This window comes from Heterodontus francisci, chromosome 10, assembly GCF_036365525.1.
Source record: "Heterodontus francisci isolate sHetFra1 chromosome 10, sHetFra1.hap1, whole genome shotgun sequence".
In the NCBI taxonomy this organism is placed as follows: domain Eukaryota; kingdom Metazoa; phylum Chordata; class Chondrichthyes; order Heterodontiformes; family Heterodontidae; genus Heterodontus; species Heterodontus francisci.
Window position 1 is genome coordinate 123,156,554 of NC_090380.1, and position 20,702 is coordinate 123,177,255.

Here is a 20,702-nt window from a genome sequence, read left to right on the forward strand (position 1 = left end):
TAACTCGTGAAACACGCATGGGATAACACCAAGCTGACTCTGAGGACCGAGCTGATGGTTTATAAAGCCTGCATTCTCAACACCTTGCTGTATGGCTGTGAAACATGGGCGACTTCCAGCTACCAGGAAAAGCAGCTCAATTTCCAACTTCGCTGTCTGCAGCACGTTATGGGCACTATTCAAACAGAAGCAGCTTTGGAGCATTTACAAACTCTACAGTACCGAGGGTTTTTTTAGTAGTTACATGACAAATCATACAGGGTTTAGAGAGTCAGAAACAGACAACTACAGCACTGTATATAAAGCACCTTCATGGGGCGGCACAGTGGCGCAGTGGTTAGCACCGCAGCCTCACAGCTCCAGTGACCCGGGTTCAATTCCGGGTACTGCCTGTGTGGACTTTGCAAGTTCTCTCTGTGTCTGCGTGGGTTTTCTCCGGGTGCTCCGGTTTCCTCCCACATGCCAAAGACTTGCAGGTTGCTAGGTTAATTGGCCATTATAAATTGCCCCTAGTATAGGTAGGTGGTAGGGAAATATAGGGACAGGTGGGGATTAGAATTAGAATTAGAATATTACAGCGCAGTACAGGCCCTTCGGCCCTCGATGTTGCGCCGATCATCTGACCTACACTATTCCATTTACATCCATATGTCTATCCAATGACCACTTAAATGCCCTTAAAGTTGGCGAGTCTACTACTGTTGCAGGCAGGGCGTTCCACGCCCCTACTACTCTCTGCGTAAAGAAACTACCTCTGACATCTGTCCTATATCTTTCACCCCTCAACTTAAAGCTATGTCCCCTCGTGTTTGCCATCCTCATCCGAGGAAAAAGACTCTCACTATCCACCCTATCTAACCCTCTGATTATCTTGTATGTCTCTATTAAGTCACCTCTCCTCCTCCTTCTCTCTAACGAAAACAACCCCAAGTCCCTCAGCCTTTCCTCGTAAGACCTTCCTTCCATACCAGGCAACATCCTAGTAAATCTCCTCTGCACCCTTTCCAAAGCTTCGACATCCTTCCTATAATGCGGTGACCAGAACTGCACGCAATACTCCAGGTGCGGCCTCACCAGAGTTTTGTACAGCTGCATCATGACCCCGTGGCTCTGAAACTCGATCCCCCTACTAATAAAGGCTAACACACCATATGCCTTCTTAACAGCCCTATTAACCTGGGTAGCAACTTTCAGGGATTTATGTACCTGGATACCAAGATCTCTCTGCTCATCGACACCATCCAAGACAAATCAATAGGCACCCCATCCACTACTTTCAACATCACTCCCTTCACTACCGATGCACAGTGGCAGCAGCAGATGCACTGCAGCAACTCACCAAGGCTCCTTCGACAGCACCTTCCAATCCACCTCCACCACCTAGAAGGACAAGTGCATTAAATGCATGGGAACACCACCACCTGCAAGTTCCCCTCGAAGCCACACACCATCCTGACTTAGAACTATATCGCCGTTCCTTCACTGTCACTGGGTCAAAATCCTGGAACTCCCTTCCTAACAGCACTGTGGGTGTACCTACCCCAATTGGACTGCAGTGGTTCAAGAAGGCAGCTCACCACCACCTTCTCAAGGACAATTAGTGATGGGCAATAAATGCTGGCCTAGCCAGCAATGCCCACATCCCATGAACAAATTAAAAAAAAAACTTGCACACGAGGTCAGACGTCAAGCTCCACAATCTATCAAGGCTGAAAGCGAAGACAATAACACATCATGTCCTGATCAGAGAACTCCTCTATGCTGATGATGCTGCTCTAGTTGCTCACATGGAAACTCAGCTACAAACACTCATGTTCTGTCTCTCCCATGCCTGAAACTTGTTCTCTTTGACTATAAGCATCAAGAAAACAATGGTCATGGGACAAGGTGCAGCATCTCCACCCCTGATCACACTAAACAACACCCCAATGGAAGTGGTTTGCAAATTCTGCTACCTTGAGTCCTCAGTGACAGACAATCTATCCCTTGATGCAGAGCTCGATACTTGTATAGGGAAAGCAGCTACCACCTTTGGCTGACTTGCAAACTGCGCATGGGACAACACCAAATTGACCCTGAGGACCAAGCTGATGCTTTTGAGGCCTGTGTTCTCAGCACCTTGCTGTATGACTGTGAAACATGGGTGACTTACAGCTACCAGGAAAAGAAGCTCAATAATTTCCATCTTTGCTGTCTGCAGTGCTTTATGGTTATATCCTGACAGGACAAAATCGCAAATGTGGCAGACCTCTCAAAGACAGAGCTCCCAAGTGCGTTAGCACTAACCAAACAGAGGCAGCTTCAGTGGATCGAACATGCCTGCAGGATGGAAGACTGTTGCATACCCAAGAACCTTCTGTATAGTGAGGTAGCCGGGGCCAGACGACCAGTGGGGCACCCAAAGCTCCACTTCAAGGATGCTTGCAAACGCGACATGAAGGCCCTAAATGTTGACTATCGCACTTGAGAGTCACTAGCTGGTGAAAGAGGGAAATGGCAACACATCCTGTGGACTGGTGTGCACTACCATGACGACCAGCTGTTACAGCAGCTTGGTAACATGTGCTAACACCAAAAACAACTAACAGCGTCACATGCAGCACTTGCGAGAGAACCTACTTCTCAAGGATTGACCTTCACAGCCATCAGCAAAGGTGCACCAAGAGAAGACACCCCAGTTAAACGAATTGTTTTGTTGCGTGCAAGTCATCTTTTGCAGATGGGAGGATGCCAACCAATCTATTAGAGTTCTTTGAGGAAGTAACAAGCAACATGGATAAAGGGGAACCTGTAGATGTGGCGTACTTGGATTTTCAAAAGGCATTTGATAAGGTGCCACATCAAAGGTTATTACACAAAATAAGAACTCAGTGTAGGAAGTAACATACTAGCATGGATAGAGGACTGTTTAGTTAAAAGGAAGCAAAGAATAGGGAAAAATGGGTCATTTTTGGGTTGGCAAGCTGTAACTAGTGGAGTGCCACAGGGATCAGTGCTGGGGACTCAACTATTTACTATTTCAATTACGTGGATGAAGGGACAGAATGCATGCTTACTTAATTTGCTGATGACTCCAAGATAGGTAAGAGAGTAAGTTGTGAAGAGGACATAAAGAGTTTACAAAGGGATTTCGATAGGTTAAAGTGAGCAAGCACAAATCTGGCAGATGTGGGAAAATGTGAACTTGTCCTCTGACAGTAAGAATAGAAAAGCAGTATACTACTTAAATAGAGAGATTGCAGAACTCTGGTACAGAGGGACCTGGGTGTCCTGGTACATGAATCACAAAAAGTTAGTGTGCAGGTACAGCAAGTGATTAGGAAGACAAATGGAATTTTGTCATTTATTGCAAGGGGAATTGAGTATAAAAGTAGGGAATAAAAGCAAAATCGTGCAGATGCTGGAAATCTGAAATAAAAACAAAGCGCTGGAAATCCTCAGCAGGTCTGGCAGCATCTGTGGACAGAGAAAGAGTCAATATTTCACGACAAAATGTCACAGACCTGAAACATTAACTCTGTTTCTCTCTACACAGATGCTGCCAGACCTGCTATTTCCAGCACTTTGTTTTTATCATAGAATTAGGGAAGTTTTGCTACAGCTGTATGGAGCCTTGGTGAGACCACATCTGGAGTACTGTGTACAGATTTGGTTTCCTGATTCAAGAAAGGATTTAATTGCATTAGAGGCAGGTTCACTGGACTGACTCCATAGATGAAGGGGATATTTTATGAGGAAAGGTTGGACCTGTATCAATTCGAGTTTAGAAGAATGAGAGGTGATCTTATTGAAACATGTAAGATTCTGAGACGACTTGACAGGGTGGACCCCAGAGAGGATTTTTCCCTTTGTGGGAGAGATTAGAATGAGGCAACAGTTTAAAAATAAGAGGTCTCCCATTTAAGACTGAGATGAGGAGACATTTTTTCTCTGAGGGTGGTTAGTCTGTGGAATTCTCTTCTCCAGAGAGCAGTTGAGGCAGGGAGGATGTGGTAGGAATATGGAATTAGTGTAGGATTAGTATAAATGGGTGGTTGATGGTCGGCACAGACTCGGTGGGCCGAAGGGCCTATTTCAGTGCTGTATCTCTAAACTAAACTAAGCCTTCAACAATGATCATATTCCCCAACGCAGTTTTATTTGACAGTGAGGAAGAGAAACAGAGAATAAAGGGCAGGAATGAGCATTATGAAATGGGAGAACTAGAAGTCACCAAAGACAGGGGGACTTTTGAAGTAAGACTGAGATGCAGCAAAATGGTGAGGGTTAAGAGTTGGAGACCGCAAGAGGCATGGGTGGGGATTAGGGAGAAGGTTGGAAAGTTTAGGAGGGAGGGGCCTGCCTGAAAATGATAAAATCTTGAATACCAAAATACACAAGAGAGGCACTTACTTTCGCACTAACTTATAGAGACGCTTCCTGTTCTGGGCAGGAGTGCTTCCCCTGCTGGACAGCCGGAATAGTCGGTCAGCAACAGCTTCGTAGTCAAACTGTGCACAAATAAACGAAACTTTAGGACATCTCATATTCCAAACTCAACATGATGAGCCCTGCAGACACAAAGACTGCAGTACGATGAACAGGTGACCCATTACTCCATTACAACAGAAACTACACTTCAAAAAGTATTTCATTGGCTGAAAGCACTTTACGACACCCTGAGGTTGTGAAAGGTGCTATAGAAATGCAAGTGTTTCAAAGTCTTCAAAAACCACAGACAATTCTACAGCACTCCTCACTGGCAGAGAACTGTCAAAGCAGTTACATTAAGAGCACAGAACTCTGGGGCGCGTGCATGGTGTTAGGGAAGGAGTTCCAGGATTTTGATTCAGTGTCAGTGAAGCAATGGCGATATAGTTCCAAGTAAGGCTTGGAGTTAGGATTAGCGCCAGTGCAGGAAGGGGGACTAACTTCCCTTCCCTCAAGTTGGGTTTTTAACAACAGTTGGACAGATTTTATTGTCACTTTATCTGGTGCCATCCCACAAATTAGGAGAATTCAATTTCACAATTTTTTGGTTATGATACCAGTTGCTAACCAGCACCATAACCACCTCAGCCAGTCAGACTCGGCAGCATAACCACCTCAGCCAGTCAGACTCGGCAGCATAACCACCTCAGCCAGTCAGACTCGGCAGCATAACCACCTCAGCCAGTCAGACTCGGCAGCATAACCACCTCAGCCAGTCAGACTCGGCAGCATAACCACCTCAGCCAGTCAGACTCGGCAGCATAACCACCTCAGCCAGTCAGACTCGGCAGCATAACCACCTCAGCCAGTCAGACTCGGCAGCATAACCACCTCAGCCAGTCAGACTCGGCAGCATAACCACCTTCCTAACAGCACTATGGGTGTACCTACCTCACATGGACTGCAGTGGTTCAAGAAGGCAGCTCACCACCACCTTCTCAAGGGCAATTAGGGATGGGCAATAAACGCTGGCCTGGCCAGCGACATATCACACGACCGAATATTTAAAAAAAAAACCACCACACCCAATGAGACTCAGCCACACTCCGAAGCAGCCAAGTCCATTGACGTAACTGCACTGGTTCCACAGATTTTGGCATGGGGAGAAGGAGGAATTAGCTTCAGTTCTGAGCTGATTTAACAATTCCATTCAAGTGACCAGTACCTGGAGGACAGGTCCTACATCCTCATCATATCTTGACTGTTTCGGGATCTCTGCCTCTCCATCCAGTTTCAGCCACTCATCATCTTTAGCACATGTGGAACCTGTGTGGATGCGAACCACTGATAATCATTTCAACACCCCAAAGTATTTTAAATTCTTCTGCATCAAGCAGTGGGACTTAACAAGTTAATCTGGAAGTTCTGCAGAGCTTCTACAATCAGAGGTGCTCCAAGCATTAAAGACAGCAGCAGCTTCAGGGCATCCCAGAGCCTCAAGAAAGGCTTATTTTGAGGCTGCTCTGAGTTTCTCTGCTCCACTCACCCTTCCTGCACGAAACCTGAAAACATTAATCTACTGGGAGGAAGAGTAAAGTCATACTGGCATTCCTCGTGTCTCACACATATACACACTCAAACAGTGGCACCTGATGGGCAACGGCACTCCCCGGAACATAAATAGGAGTAGGCCATTCGGCCCCTCGAGCCTGCTAGATCATGGCTGATCATCTACCTCAATGTCATTTTACTGTACTATCCCACATATCCCTGGATATCTTTAATAACTAGATATCTATCAATTTCAATCTTGAACATACTCAATGATTGAGCCTCCACAGCCCTCTGGGGGAGAAAATTCCAAAGATCCACCACCCTCTGGGTGAAGAAATTCCTCCTCATCTTAGTCCTAAATGGCCTGCCCCTTATTCTGAGACTGTGTTCCCTGGTTCTAGACTCACCAGCCAGGGGAAACATCCTTCCTGCATCCACCCTATCGAGCCCTGCAAGAAGTTTGTATACTTCAATGAGATGACCTCGCATTCTTCTAAACTTGAGAAATTACAGACCCAGTTTCCTCAATCTCTCCTCATAGGACAGTCCCACCATCCCAGGGATTAGTCTGGTGAACCTCCATTGCATTGCCTCTATGGCAAGTATATCATTCCTTAGATAAGGAGACCAAAACTGTACACAATACTCCAGGTGCTGTTTCACCAAGACTCTATACAATTGCAGCAATGCATCTTTACTCCTCTACTCATGTCCCCTCACAACAAAGGCCAACATACCATTTGCCTTCCTAATTGCTTGCTGCACCTGCATGTTAGCTTTCAGTGACTCATGAACAAGGACTCTCAGGTCCCTTTGGACATCAACACTTCCTAATCTCTCAACGGAGCGGTGAGTTAGCCAATGCCAGCTCGAGATGGAGCTTGGGACTGATGTGTGCAGGTCCAGGATAGGAGGAGAAATGCTGGTGCTCCTGGGCATCACTAGTGAAAAAGTACTGAGCAAACTATTGGGATTGAAGGCAGACAAGTCCACAGGGCCTGATGGCCTACATCCTAGGGTCTTAAAGAAAGTGGCAGCGGAGATAGTGGATCCACTGGTTATAATATTCCAAAATTCCCTGGATGTGGGAAAGGTTCCAGTGGATTGGAAAAATGGTAATATAACACCTTATTCAAAAAAGGAGGCAGAAAGTAGGAAACTATAGACCAGTTAGTTGAACATCTGTCGTTGGGAAATTGTTAGAATCCATTATTAAGAAAGTAATAACAGGACACTTAGAAAGTCAAAATGAAATCCATCAGAGTCAGCATGGTTTTATGAAGGGTAAATCGTGTTTGACTAATTTGCTAGAGTTCTTCGAAGATGTGACAAGTGGATAAAGGGGATCCTGTAGATGTAGTATATCTGGACTTCCAGAATGCATTTGATAAGATGCTGCACAAAAGGTGAATACACAAGGTAAGATCACATGGGGTTAGGGGCAATTTATTAGCTTGGATAGAGGATTGGCTAACCAACAGAAAACAGAGAGTCAGGATAAATGGGTCCTTTTCTGGTTAGCAAGATGTAACTAGTCGGGTGCCACAGGGTTCGGTCCTCGGGCCCCAACTATTTACAATCTATATTAATGAGTTGGATGCAGGGATAGAAGGTACTATAGCCAAATTTGCAGATGACACTAAAATAGGTGGGATAGTAAGTTGCAATAAAGAAATAAGACATTTACAAATGAATATGGATAGGTTAGGTGAATGGGCCAAAATCTGGCAGATGGAGTTTAACGTGTATAAGTGTGAGGTTATCCATTTTGGTTGGAAGAATAGAAAGGCAAATTAACTAAATGGAGAGAAACTTCAGAGTGCTTCGGTGCAGAGGGATCTGGGTGTCCTCGTGCATGAATCACAGAAAACTAGTTTGCAGATGCAGCAGGTAATAAGGAAGGCAAATGGAATTTTGGAATTTATTGCTAAAGGAATAGAGTATAAAAGTAGGGAAGTGTTGCTGCAACTGTACAAGGCATTAGTGAGACCGCAGCTGGAGTATTGTGTACAGTTTTGGTCCTCTTACTTGAGGAGGGATGTAGTTGCATTGGAGGCAGTTCAGAGGAGGTTCACTAGATTGATTCCAGAGATGAGGGGTTTGTCTTATGAAGAGAGATTGAGCAGTTTAGGCCTTTACTCTCTGGAGTTCAGAAGAATGAGAGGAGATCTAATTGAGGTATACAAGATGATTAAGGGGATCGACAAAGTAGAAGTAGAAGTAGAGAGGGTGTTTCCTCTGGTGGGGCAATCTAGAACGAGAGGTCATAGTTTTAAGATAAGGGGTAGCAGATTTAAAACAGAAATGAGGAGAAATTACTTCTCTCAAACGATCGTGAGTCTGTGGAATTCATTACCCCAGAGTGCGGTGGATGCCAAACATTGAGTAAATTTGAGGAGATAGACAGATCTTTAATTAGTAAAGGATTGAAGGGTTATGGAGAACGGGCAGGAAAGTGGAGTTGAGGCAGAGATGAGATCAGCCATGATCGTATTGAATGGCAGAGCAGGCTCGAGGGGCTGAATTGCCTACTCCTGCTCCTAGTTCTTATATTCTAAGTAGGAGGAAATCAAACAGTTTTTGCTAACCAGCAACTTCAATAGAAGGGTGCCTGTGTGTACAACGACGACAGGACAGGCTCAGCTGTGATAGAATAAAAGCAAAATACTGCAGAAGCTGGAAATCTGAAATAAAAACACAAAGTGCTGGAAATTCTCAGCAGGTCAGGCAGCATCTTTGGAGAGAGAAACAGAGTTAACGTTTCAGGTCACTGACCTTTCACCAAAGCTGAAACGTTAACTCTGCTTCTCTCTACACAGATGCTGCCTGATGAGCTGTGATATCCCTCCCTAGCTGAATGAATTGATGCTAATTATGCTCAGGCTCACATACGAATAATGGCACTTTGTGTAAGATAAGCAACAGTGTACCTACCCCACATGGACTGCAGCAGTTCAAGGCAGCAGCTCACCACCACCTTCTCGAGGGCAATTAGAGATTGACAATAAATGCTGGCCTGGCCAGCGACGCCCACATCCCATTAATGAATTTTTAAAAAAAAGTACCCATTGCCCCCCCCCACCCCAGCAGTGTGCCTGTGGAACCAGTACACCTAGAGTCAGTGCCCCCCCCCACCCCAGTAGTGTGCCTGTGGAACCAGTACACCTAGAGTCAGTGCCCCCCCCCCCCACCCCAGCAGTGTGCCTGTGGAACCAGTACACCTAGAGTCAGTGCCCCCCCCCACCCCAGTAGTGTGCCTGTGGAACCAGTACACCTAGAGTCAGTGCCCCCCCCCACCCCAGTAGTGTGCCTGTGGAACCAGTACACCTAGAGTCAGTGCCCCCCCCCACCCCAGTAGTGTGCCTGTGGAACCAGTACACCTAGAGTCAGTGCCCCCCCCCACCCCAGTAGTGTGCCTGTGGAACCAGTACACCTAGAGTCAGTGCCCCCCCCCCACCCCAGCAGTGTGCCTGTGGAACCGGTACACCTAGCGTCAGTGCCCCCCCCCACCCCAGCAGTGTGCCTGTGGAACCAGTACACCTAGAGTCAGTGCCCCCCCCCCACCCACCCCAGCAGTGTGCCTGTGGAACCAGTACACCTAGCGTCAGTGCCCCCCCCCCCCCCACCCCAGCAGTGTGCCTGTGGAACCAGTACACCTAGAGTCAGTGCCCCCCCCCACCCCAGCAGTGTGCCTGTGGAACCAGTACACCTAGAGTCAGTGCCCCCCCCCCACCCACCCCAGCAGTGTGCCTGTGGAACCAGTACACCTAGCGTCAGTGCCCCCCCCCCCCCCACCCCAGCAGTGTGCCTGTGGAACCAGTACACCTAGCGTCAGTGCCCCCCCCCACCCCACCCCAGCAGTGTGCCTGTGGAACCGGTACACCTAGAGTCAGTGCCCCCCCCCCACCCCAGCAGTGTGCCTGTGGAACCAGTACACCTAGAGTCAGTGCGCCCCCCCCCACCCCAGCAGTGTGCCTGTGGAACCAGTACACCTAGAGTCAGTGCCCCCCCCCCACCCCAGTAGTGTGCCTGTGGAACCAGTACACCTAGAGTCAGTGCCCCCCCCCACCCCAGCAGTGTGCCTGTGGAACCAGTACACCTAGAGTCAGTGCCCCCCCCCCACCCACCCCAGCAGTGTGCCTGTGGAACCGGTACACCTAGAGTCAGTGCCCCCCCCCCCACCCCAGCAGTGTGCCTGTGGAACCAGTACACCTAGAGTCAGTGCCCCCCCCCCACCCCAGTAGTGTGCCTGTGGAACCAGTACACCTAGAGTCAGTGCCCCCCCCCACCCCAGCAGTGTGCCTGTGGAACCAGTACACCTAGAGTCAGTGCCCCCCCCCCACCCACCCCAGCAGTGTGCCTGTGGAACCGGTACACCTAGAGTCAGTGCCCCCCCCCCCACCCCAGCAGTGTGCCTGTGGAACCAGTACACCTAGAGTCAGTGCCCCCCCCCACCCCAGTAGTGTGCCTGTGGAACCGGTACACAGAATAAGAACTCCACCCCACAAACTCAGAAACAGTATGCCTGTGGACCTGGTATCTCAAGAGTCAGTGCACAGTGCCCCTATTCCCAGCGCTGGCGTTCCTGTGGAACCAGTATCCCATCCTCCAATAACTCACCCAATAGGCTATTCTCACATCTAAACCTTCTGAGTTCAGTTTGCCTTGCTGTGCAGGAAGGGTGGAAGCATTGGTGGGCTATTTGACTGCGAATGGCATTAGTGTAATACTTAATGCTATCCATGTCTATATACTTCCCAGCAGGGGTTCATGGACACTGTTCAGAAGTAGGAACCAAACCCTCCCTAACCCAGGCCAACCACAGCATCTTCAACCTAACAGCTAACGGAGCAGACAGGGGGCATGAGGCAAGGTCTGGCAACAACTGAACCAAGGTGCAACAAGTCAGTGTACATGCAGGAGTGACTGGACAGCTGGCTGCAAACACACCAAAGAACATAAATAGGAGGAGTAGGCCACACAAACCATCCAGCTTGCTCCAACTTTCAACAGCATGGCTGAACTTCATCAACGCCACTTTCCATCTAGAATCATATCCTATGATTCATTTAGAGTCCAAAAGGCTCTCAGCCCTGAACATACTCAATGACCAAGCATCCACAGCTCTCTGGTGTAGAGAATTCCAAAGAACTCAGTGAAGACAGAATTCCTCCTCTCTCCAGCCCTAAATGGCCAACCCCTAAACCTGAGACTCTGACCCTTAGCTCTACGTTCTCCAGACAGTGGAAACAGCCTCTCAGCATCTGACTCGATTCAATGAGATCACCTCTCCCATTCTGAACTTGAAAGAACATTGGCCCACCCTACTCTAACTGGACAAAAGGCATCCCATTTCACACCAAAATTACTTCCTCACCATTGATTTTGGGTGACTGTTTCAGTGGAGTGGGATCTCCCTCTTCGCTGTTCAAATTCAGCTCCTCATGCGCGTTGCTCTTATCCTCACCGCCCTGAAGCTCAGTTATTAGATCTTCAATAGCAAAAGGTGCCTGGTCTACAATCATCTCGAAGATTCCCTGTGAGATCACATGAAACAAAACTCGACTGCAGCCACAGCACAGTCAGGGAACAGAATTAGAACACAGTTAAACAAAATTGGTTAAACACTGTAATAACGCAGGGGGCTGGAGAGGCAGGGCAGGGAACATCCCCTCCCTCCACCCACAGCAGAGGGAGGGGAGGGCAGGGAGCTCCGTGCACCAGTGGGGAATGCAAACAAGTTTCACTGATATTTGATAGTTGCAGTCACATCAACCACCACACACAGCACAGAGGTAGACACACTGACAGATCAATACTTACTCTTTGGTTTTTGCAGCAATTCGACAAAAAGGATCAATAAACTTCAGGTTCTGTTCTGCAGACAACTGGGGCAAAACAAAAGGAAAATGCTGTTACAGCACAAACATTGTACATCCCATTCTGCTTCACTCAAAAGAGAATTCAATAGAGCTTATATTCAAACCCATCATTTGACCACAGATGTAGTAAAGGGTATGAAGGGAGTGGCTAAAATCTTAGAGGGATTTCGCTGATTAGAATTAAGCTTTCAAGAACGAGTTCAATTTCAGTGCAGAACAGTGTACTTAAGACTTTATGATGTTGTTGAACAGTCTCAATGATATCACCACAGAGTGTGTATGGATGCTGAGAACCTGTGATTCCTGCAGGACCGCACAGTCTGCAACTCCACCTCGACAGGGATTGCATTCTCTTTACCTGCTGTGCACCAACTTTAGCCAGCTCTTGCAGGTAGATATCGATGAAATGGAAGCGGATTCCGCTGGCAGCAGTGTTCCTGGTCGGATTCAGCACTTCATTAGTCACACAGCTTAGAAAACGGCTGACAACACTGCGAACAAGAACAGGAAAGCTCACTGCAAGAAGCACATGGTAAACTCCATCGCCTCAGGGCACTCACTCCAGGAATCAAAATATCCAGAGCTAGTAAACTAAACCCTACAGCACCCAGCCCACCACTGAACCACACTCAGACCAACAGCACCCAGCCCTGCTCACCACTGAACCACACTCACACCAACAGCACCCAGCCCTGCTCACCACTGAACCACACTCACACCAACAGCACTCAGCCCTGCTCACCACTGAACCACACTCACACCAACAGCACCCAGCCCCGCTCACCACTGAACCACACTCACACCAACAGCACCCAGCCCCGCTCACCACTGAACCACACTGACACCAACAGCACTCAGCCTTGCTCACCACTGAACCACACACACACCAACAGCACTCAGCCCTGCCCACCACTGAACCACACTCAGACCAACAGCACCCAGCCCCGCTCACCACTGAACCACACTCACACCAACAGCACCCAGCCCCGCTCACCACTGAACCACACTCACACCAACAGCACCCAGCCCCGCTCACCACTGAACCACACTCACACCAACAGCACTCAGCCCTGCTCACCACTGAACCACACTCACACCAACAGCACCCAGTCCTGCTCACCACTGAACCACACTCACACCAACAGCACTCAGCCCCGCTCACCACTGAACCACACTCACACCAACAGCACCCAGCCCCGCTCACCACTGAACCACACTCACACCAACAGCACCCAGCCCCGCTCACCACTGAACCACACTCACACCAACAGCACTCAGCCCTGCTCACCACTGAACCACACTCACACCAACAGCACCCAGTCCTGCTCACCACTGAACCACACTCACACCAACAGCACTCAGCCCCGCTCACCACTGAACCACACTCACACCAACAGCACCCAGCCCCGCTCACCACTGAACCACACTCACACCAACAGCACCCAGCCCCGCTCACCACTGAACCACACTCACACCAACAGCACTCAGCCCTGCTCACCACTGAACCACACACACACCAACAGCACCCAGCCCCGCTCACCACTGAACCACACTCACACCAACAGCACCCAGCCCCGCTCACCACTGAACCACACTCACACCAACAGCACTCAGCCCCGCTCACCACTGAACCACACTCACACCAACAGCACCCAGCCCCGCTCACCACTGAACCACACTCACACCAACAGCACTCAGCCCCGCTCACCACTGAACCACACACACCATCACCCAGCCCTGCTCACTGGCGAACCGCCCTGCTCACTGGTGGATGACAGAATTAGACAAAGTATTTTTGTTTTTATTTGTTTTGTAAAAACAAAAGTGTATTTTCAGTTTCTTGATCTGTGTGAACAGACTGCATGGAGGATTGTTTAAAGCTCCACTTACCCGTCATCCCAGCTCATGTTCTTCAGTTCCTCCAAAAACTGCCTCAGCACCAGGCGGATGAGCTGCAGAGTCAATGAGAGTCACAATTCTTCAATTTTCTTCACCTGAAACACTGCTTCCCCAATGGCTCAGCTCAGAGTACCACTGCTGCCTTTTATGGAGCTGAGTATATACACCATGAGTCTCCGAGGTTCAATCCCAGGTCATTGGCAACTTATTTCACCTTAGCCAGGGCAGCTGTGTAGGTGCTCCAATAATCTCAACGCCCCAGAGTTAATGAGAAAGGAATGGAACACACAGCTAGAGTCCTGCTCATTGCTAACCAGTGGCTGTTCCTAGACCTCAGCTAAGGACAGGATCAGACTCAGCTGTGATGACCTGCTACCATTGAATAACTAGGAACATCAAAGAAAAGGTGAAAGATCACTCAGGGATAGACAGCTTTGGAATTGCACCAGAACAGGAGTCTGTGCTTTCGTGAGACGAGGAAAAAAATAAGTCAAGCAATTCACACCCCATCTTTCTCACACAACTTAATTCATTTTGGGGTCTTGGCTGCAGTGGACTTGAGAGACCAGGGATAGCAAGGGGGAGTAAGTAAAAAGGAGGCCAACTCTAGAGTACAAACTCAGGGAATAGGACACAGTGAGGGAACAGGTGCTGCTCTGGACCTGTTTGAGACAGGGTGCGAGACAGCGAGACATGGGAACTGAGGTCCAGAAGCATTAATTAGGTGAGTAGGTTGGTGATTGGTTTGAGTTTTATGGGGGGTTTTCCCTCGAAACTAGGGCAGTAGTTTAAACTAAGATCGGGGACATACAAATACTGTATTCAATTTTTGACTTAACTAGTTATACCACTAAATCCAAGTACAAATATTCATGGAGTATATGCCAAAACTTGAAACCTTCATTTTAGAGTCAGTCATTTATGGCACAGAAAGAAGGCATTCGGCCCATCGAGTCCATGCCAGCCCTCCTCGGAGCAATCCAGTCAGTCCCACTCCCCTGCTCGATCCCTGTAAGACTGCAAGCTTATTTACTCCAAGTGCCCATCCAATTTCCTTTTGATTATCTCCGCTTCCACCACCCTCGTGGGCAGCGAGTTCCAGGTCATGGCCACTCACTGCGTAAAAAAGTTCATCCTCACGTTCCTCCTGCATCTTTTGCCCAAAACCTTCAATCTGTGTCCCCTAGTCCTTGTACCATTAGTGAACAGGATCTTATCTAAGCCTGTCATAATCTTGTACACCTCTATCAAATCCCCCTCAATCTCCTTTGCCCCAGGGAGAACAACCCCAGCATTTCCAACCTAACCTTGTAACTAAAATCCCCCATCCACGGAACCATTCGAGTAAATATCTGCACCCTCTCAAGGACCCTCACATTCTTCCTGAAGTGTGGTGACCAGAACTGGACACAATACTCCAGTTGAAGCCTAACCAGTGCTTTATAAAGGTTCAGCATAACTTCCCTGCTTTTATACTCAATGCCTCTATTTATGAAGCCCAAGATATGTAAGTATACCGTTTTGGATACGGTTGGGGGAGGACGACCTACCAGGGGAAAGCCACAGCGGCCAGGTCTCTAGCACTGAGTATCAGAAAATACTCAGCAGGTTCTGGAAGCATCTGTGGGGGAGATGGTTCAAGGGAAAGCAGCAAGAGCCAAGTTCATGGCACGATGGGTGGCTCTGCTGCACAGGAGGGGAGGAGGAGGAAGAATGGCAAGGCTATATTGATAGAGGATTCAATCGTAAGGGAACAGACAGGCGTTTTTGCAGCCGCAAACGTGACTCCAGGACGGTGTCCAGTTGTGATTACAGAGACGTGGCTGCAGGATGACCAAGGATGGAAAATGAACATCCAAAGTTATTCAATATTTAGGAAGGACAGGCAAAAAGGGAAAAGTGGTGGAGTAGCGCTGTTGGTAAAAGAGGAAATCGGTACAATAGTGAGGAAGGATATTAGCTGAGAATCCTCATGTGGAATCTGTATGGGTGGAGCTAAGAAACACCAAGGGGCAGAAAACGTTGGTGGGGGGTGCATATAGACCCCCAAACAGCAGTGGTGATGTGGAGGATGGCATCCAACAGGAAGTTAGAGACACATGCAATAAGGGTGCAACTGTAATTATGGGTGACTTTGATCTACATATAGATTGGGCAAACCAAATTAGCAATAATACTGTAGAGGAATTCCTGGAGTGTTTACGTGATGGTTTTTTTGGGCCAATACTTTGAGGAACCAACTAGAGAAAAGGCCATCCTAGACTGGGTATTGTGTAATGAGAAAGGATTAGTTAACAATCTTGTTGTGCAGGGTCCCTTAGGGGAAGAGCGACCAGAACATGAATTCTTCATTAAGATGGAGAGTGAGAGTTGATTCAGAGACCAGGGTCCTGAATCTAAAGACAAGAAACTATGAAGGTTTGAGGTGCCAGTTGGCTATGATAGATTGGGGAACGTTACTTTAAGGGTTGACAGTGGATAGGCAATGGCTAGCATTTAAAGAGCGCATGGATGAATTACAACAATTGCGCATTCCTGTCTGGCGCAAAAATAAAACAGGAAGGGTGGCTCAACTGTGGCTTACAAAAGAAATTAGGGATAGTATTTGATCCAATCTACTGGAATTTTTTGAGGATGTAACTAGTAGAATAGATAAGGGAGAACCAGTGGATGTGGTGTATTTGGACTTTCAGGCGGCTTTCGATAAGGTCCCACATATGAGATTAGCGTGCAAAATTAAAGCACATGGAATTGGGGGTAAAGTACTGACAAGAGAACTGGTTGGCAGACAGGAAACAAAAAGAGTCGGAATAAACAGATCTTTTTTTGAGTGGCAGGCAGTGACTAGTGGGATAACACAGGGATCAGTGCTAGAACCCCAGCTATTCACAATATATATTGATATAGATGAGGGAATTAAATGTCATATCTCCAAGTTTGCAGACGACAGAAAGCTGGGTGGGAGTGTGAGCTGTGAGGAGGATGCAGAGAAGCTCCAGTGTGATTTGGACAGCTGGAGTGAGTGGGAAAATACATGGCAGATGCAGTATAATGTGGATAAATGTGAGGTTATCCACTTTGGTGGCAAAAAAACAGAAAAGCAGATTATCTGAACGGCGATAGATTGGGAAAGGGGTGGGGGCGCGGGGGTTGCAGCGAGACCTGGGCATCCTTGTGCACCAGTCGCTGAAAGTAAGCATGCAGGTGCAGGAGGCAGTTAAGGCAGAAAATGGTACGTTGGCCTTCATCGCGAGAGGATTCGAGTACAGGAACAAGGATATCTTGCTGCAATTATCCAAGGCCTTGGTGAGATCACATCTGGAGTACTGTGTGCAGTTTTGGTCTCCATATCTGAGGAAGGATGTTCTTGCTATGGAGGGAGTGCAGCGAAGGTTCACCAGACTGATTCCTGGGATGGCAGGACTGACGTACAAAGAGATTGGGTCGATTAGGCTTGTATTTGTTAGACTTTATTATATAATTCATTATATTCAAGAAAGAGTTAGATATCGTTCTTAGGTCTAAAGGGATCAAAGGATACAGGGAGAAAGTGGGAACAGGTTACTGAGTTTGGATGATCAGCCATGATCATATTGAATGGCGAAGCAGGCTCGAAGGGCCGAATGGCCTACTCCTATTTTTCTACGTTTCTATGCATGTTGCCTCCCTGGTGCTCGGGTCAAAGATGTCACGGAGCGACTACAGGACATTCTGAAGGGGGAGGGTGAACAGTCAGAGGTCGTGGTACACATTGGTACCAACGAAATAGGTGGAAAGAGGGATGAGGTCCTGCAACAAGAATTTAGGAAGCTAGGTAGCAGATTAAAAAGCAGGACCTCAAAGGTTGTAGTCTCTGGATTACTCCCAGTGCCACATGCTTTTGAGTATAGGAATAGGAGGATAGAGCAGATGAATGCATGGCTGAAGAGATGGTGCAGGAGGGAGGGCTTTAGTTTCCTGGATCACTGCATCTGTTTTGGGAGAAGTTGGGACCTGCACAAGTCGGACAGGTTGCATTTGAACCGGAACGGGACCAGCATCCTTGCTGGGAGGTTTGCTAGTTGGGGGTGGGGTTAAACTAATTTGGCAGAGGGATGGGATACAGTAGGGGGTGATGCACAGCCAAATATAGAAGAGAAACTGGAGGCAGTCTGGAAGACAGAGCAAATATAGAACTGTTAAGGCAGAAGCGAATAATGCAAGCCTGGACTGCATCTATTTTAAGGAGTCTTAATAGTAAGGCAGATGAATTGAGGGCATTGATTAACACATGGGAATATAATGTTATTGCTATCACAGAGACATGGTTGAGGGAAGGGAAGGACTAGCAGCTCAATTTTCCAGGGTATAGAATCTTCAGGCATGACAGGGGAGGGGGTAAAACAGGATTTCAACTTCCCCAATATCAACTGGGATAGTCTTAGTGCAAAAGGCTTAAAGGGGGCGGAATTCTTAAAATGCATACAGGAGAGCTTTTTGAGCCAGTATGTAGAAAGTCCCACAAGAGAAGGGGTAGTACTGGACCTAATCCGAGGGAATGAAGCCAGACAAGTGGTAGAAGTGTCAGTGGGAGAGCATTTCGGGGATAGTGAACATAACACTAAGATTTAAGGTAGTTATGGAAAAGGACAAAGACGGGCCGGAAATAAAGATACTGAATTGGGGGAAAGCCGATTTCAATATGATTGAACAGGATCTGGCCAAAGTGGACTGGGAGCAGCTACTTGTAGGAAAGTCTACATCAGACCAGTGGGAGTCATTCAAAAAAGGAAAGTGTGTGTGTTCAGGGACAACATGTAAAGGTAAATGTGAAGGTTAGGACTAATTAGTCCAAGGAACCCTGGATGTCAAGGGATATAGAGGTTTGGCTAAGGAAAATAAAAAGGAGGCTTATGGCAGATTCAGAGCGCTGAAAACAGCGGAGGCATTAGAGCAGTATAAAAGTGTAGTGGGGTACTTAAAAGTAATTCGGAGAGCGAAGAGGGGACATGAATAAACACTGGCAGGCAAGATAAAAGAAAATCCCAAGGCGTTTTTAAGTATATTAAGGGCAAGAGGATAACCAGGGAAAGAGTAGGGCCCATTTAGGACCAAAGTGGCAATCTGCGTGTGGAGCCGGAAGACATAGGTGAGGTTTTAAATGATTACTTTTCATCTGTGTTCACTATGGAGAAGGACGATGTAGGTGACTAGATGTGTAGATGAGGGTAGAGCAGTTGATGTAGTCTACATGGACTTCAGTAAGGCTTTTGATAAGGTCTCGCATGGGAGATTGGTTAAGGTGGTAAGAGCCCATGGGATCCAGGGCAATTTGGCAAATTGGATCCAGAATTGGCCTAGTGGCAGGAAGCAGAGGGTGATGGCCGAGGGTTGTTTTTGCAAGTGGAAGCCCATGACCAGTGGTGTACCACAGGGATCGATGCTGGGACCCTTGCTGTTTGTAGTGTAAATTAATGATTTAGACGTGAATATAGGAGTTATGATAAGTAAGTTCGCAGATGACACGAAAATTGCTGGAGTCGTAAATAGTGAGGAGGAAAGCCTCAGATTATAGGACAATATAGATGGGCTGGTAAGATGGGTGGAGCAGTGGCAAATGGAATTTAATCCAGAGATGTGTGAGGTAATGCATTTTGGGAGAACTAACAAGGCAAGGGAATATACAATGGATCGTAGGACCCTAGTAAGTACAGATGGTCAGAGGGACCTTGCTGTATTTGCCCATAGTTCACTGAAGGCAGCAGCACAGGTAGATGAGGTGGTTAGGAAGGCATATGGGATACTTGCCTTTATTAGCTGAGGCACAGAATATAAGAGCAGGGAGATTATGATGGAGCTGTATAAAATGCTAGTTAGGGCACAGCTGGAGTACTGTGTACAGTTCTGGGCACCACACTATAGGAAGGATGTGATTGCACTGGAGAGGGTGTTGCCTGGGCTGGAGCATTTCAGCTATGAAGAGAGACTAGATAGGCTAGGGTTGTTTTCCTTCGAGCAGAGAAGGCTGTAAGGGTGACCTAATTGAGGTATACAAAATTATGAGGGGCATTGATAGGTTAGATAGGAAGAAACATTTTCCCTTAGTGGAGGGGTCAATAACCAGGGGGTATAGATTTAAAGTAAGGGGCAGGAGATTTAGAGGGGATTTGAGGAACAATTTTTTGCACCCAGAGGGTGGATGGAATCTGGAACACACTGCCTGAAGGGGTGGTAGAGGCAGGAACCCTCAACATTTAAGAAGTATTTAGATGAGCACTTGAAACGCCATAACATACATGGCTCTGGGCCAAGTGTTGGAAAATGGGATTACAATAGATAGGTGCTTGATGGCCGGCACAGACACGATGGGCCGAAGGGCTTGTTTCTCCACTGTATAACTATGAGAAGCAAAGTTAACATTTCAGGTCAGTGACCTTTCATCAGAACAGGCAAAGTGGGGGCAGGGAATGTCATAGGTTCCAAGCAAAGTGGGGGCAGGGAAAAGGAGAACAAAAGGGAAGGTGTTGACAGGAAGAGGGTCACAGAAAATAACTGACAAGATGGTCATGGGGCAAAGGCAAAGGGTGCGTTAATACTGTGGTGCAAGACAAAGCGTTAGTGCAGAGAGGGTGTTAAATGACAGAATAATGAAAGCCCTTGCCAAAAGCACAAACATGAAAAAAAGTGGGTAGGCACACAGTAAAAAAACGGAAAGAAGAAAATAAACTACAATAAAATGAAATAAATAAAAAGTAAAAATAACTTGTACTTCTCAATTTAATTTACTGTATTCACTGCTCACAATGTGGTCTCCTCCACATTAGGGAGAACAAACGTAGCTTGAGTGACTGCTTTGCGGAAACATGACTCCAAGCTTCCTGTCGCTTGCCATTTCAACACTTCACCCACCACCACCCACCACCGCCCCCCCCCCCCCCCACACCCTGCTCTCATGCCCACATCTCTGTCCTGGGCTTG

At 47.5% G+C, this 20,702-nt stretch overlaps 1 protein-coding gene across 1 annotated transcript in view; it reads right to left on the bottom strand.

Annotated features, from left to right (window-relative positions):
• LOC137374739 (ribosomal RNA processing protein 1 homolog A) overlaps positions 1–20,702 on the bottom strand; it is a 68,322-nt gene that overhangs the window by 25,126 nt on the left and 22,494 nt on the right. Inside the window, exons 5-10 of the mRNA XM_068041308.1 lie at positions 13,737–13,798; positions 12,205–12,337; positions 11,788–11,852; positions 11,342–11,529; positions 5,636–5,736; positions 4,393–4,490 (exon numbers count right to left, since the gene is read on the bottom strand). Coding sequence (XP_067897409.1) covers positions 4,393–4,490; positions 5,636–5,736; positions 11,342–11,529; positions 11,788–11,852; positions 12,205–12,337; positions 13,737–13,798 — 647 coding nt within the window. The remainder of the gene's footprint in view (positions 1–4,392; positions 4,491–5,635; positions 5,737–11,341; positions 11,530–11,787; positions 11,853–12,204; positions 12,338–13,736; positions 13,799–20,702) is intronic.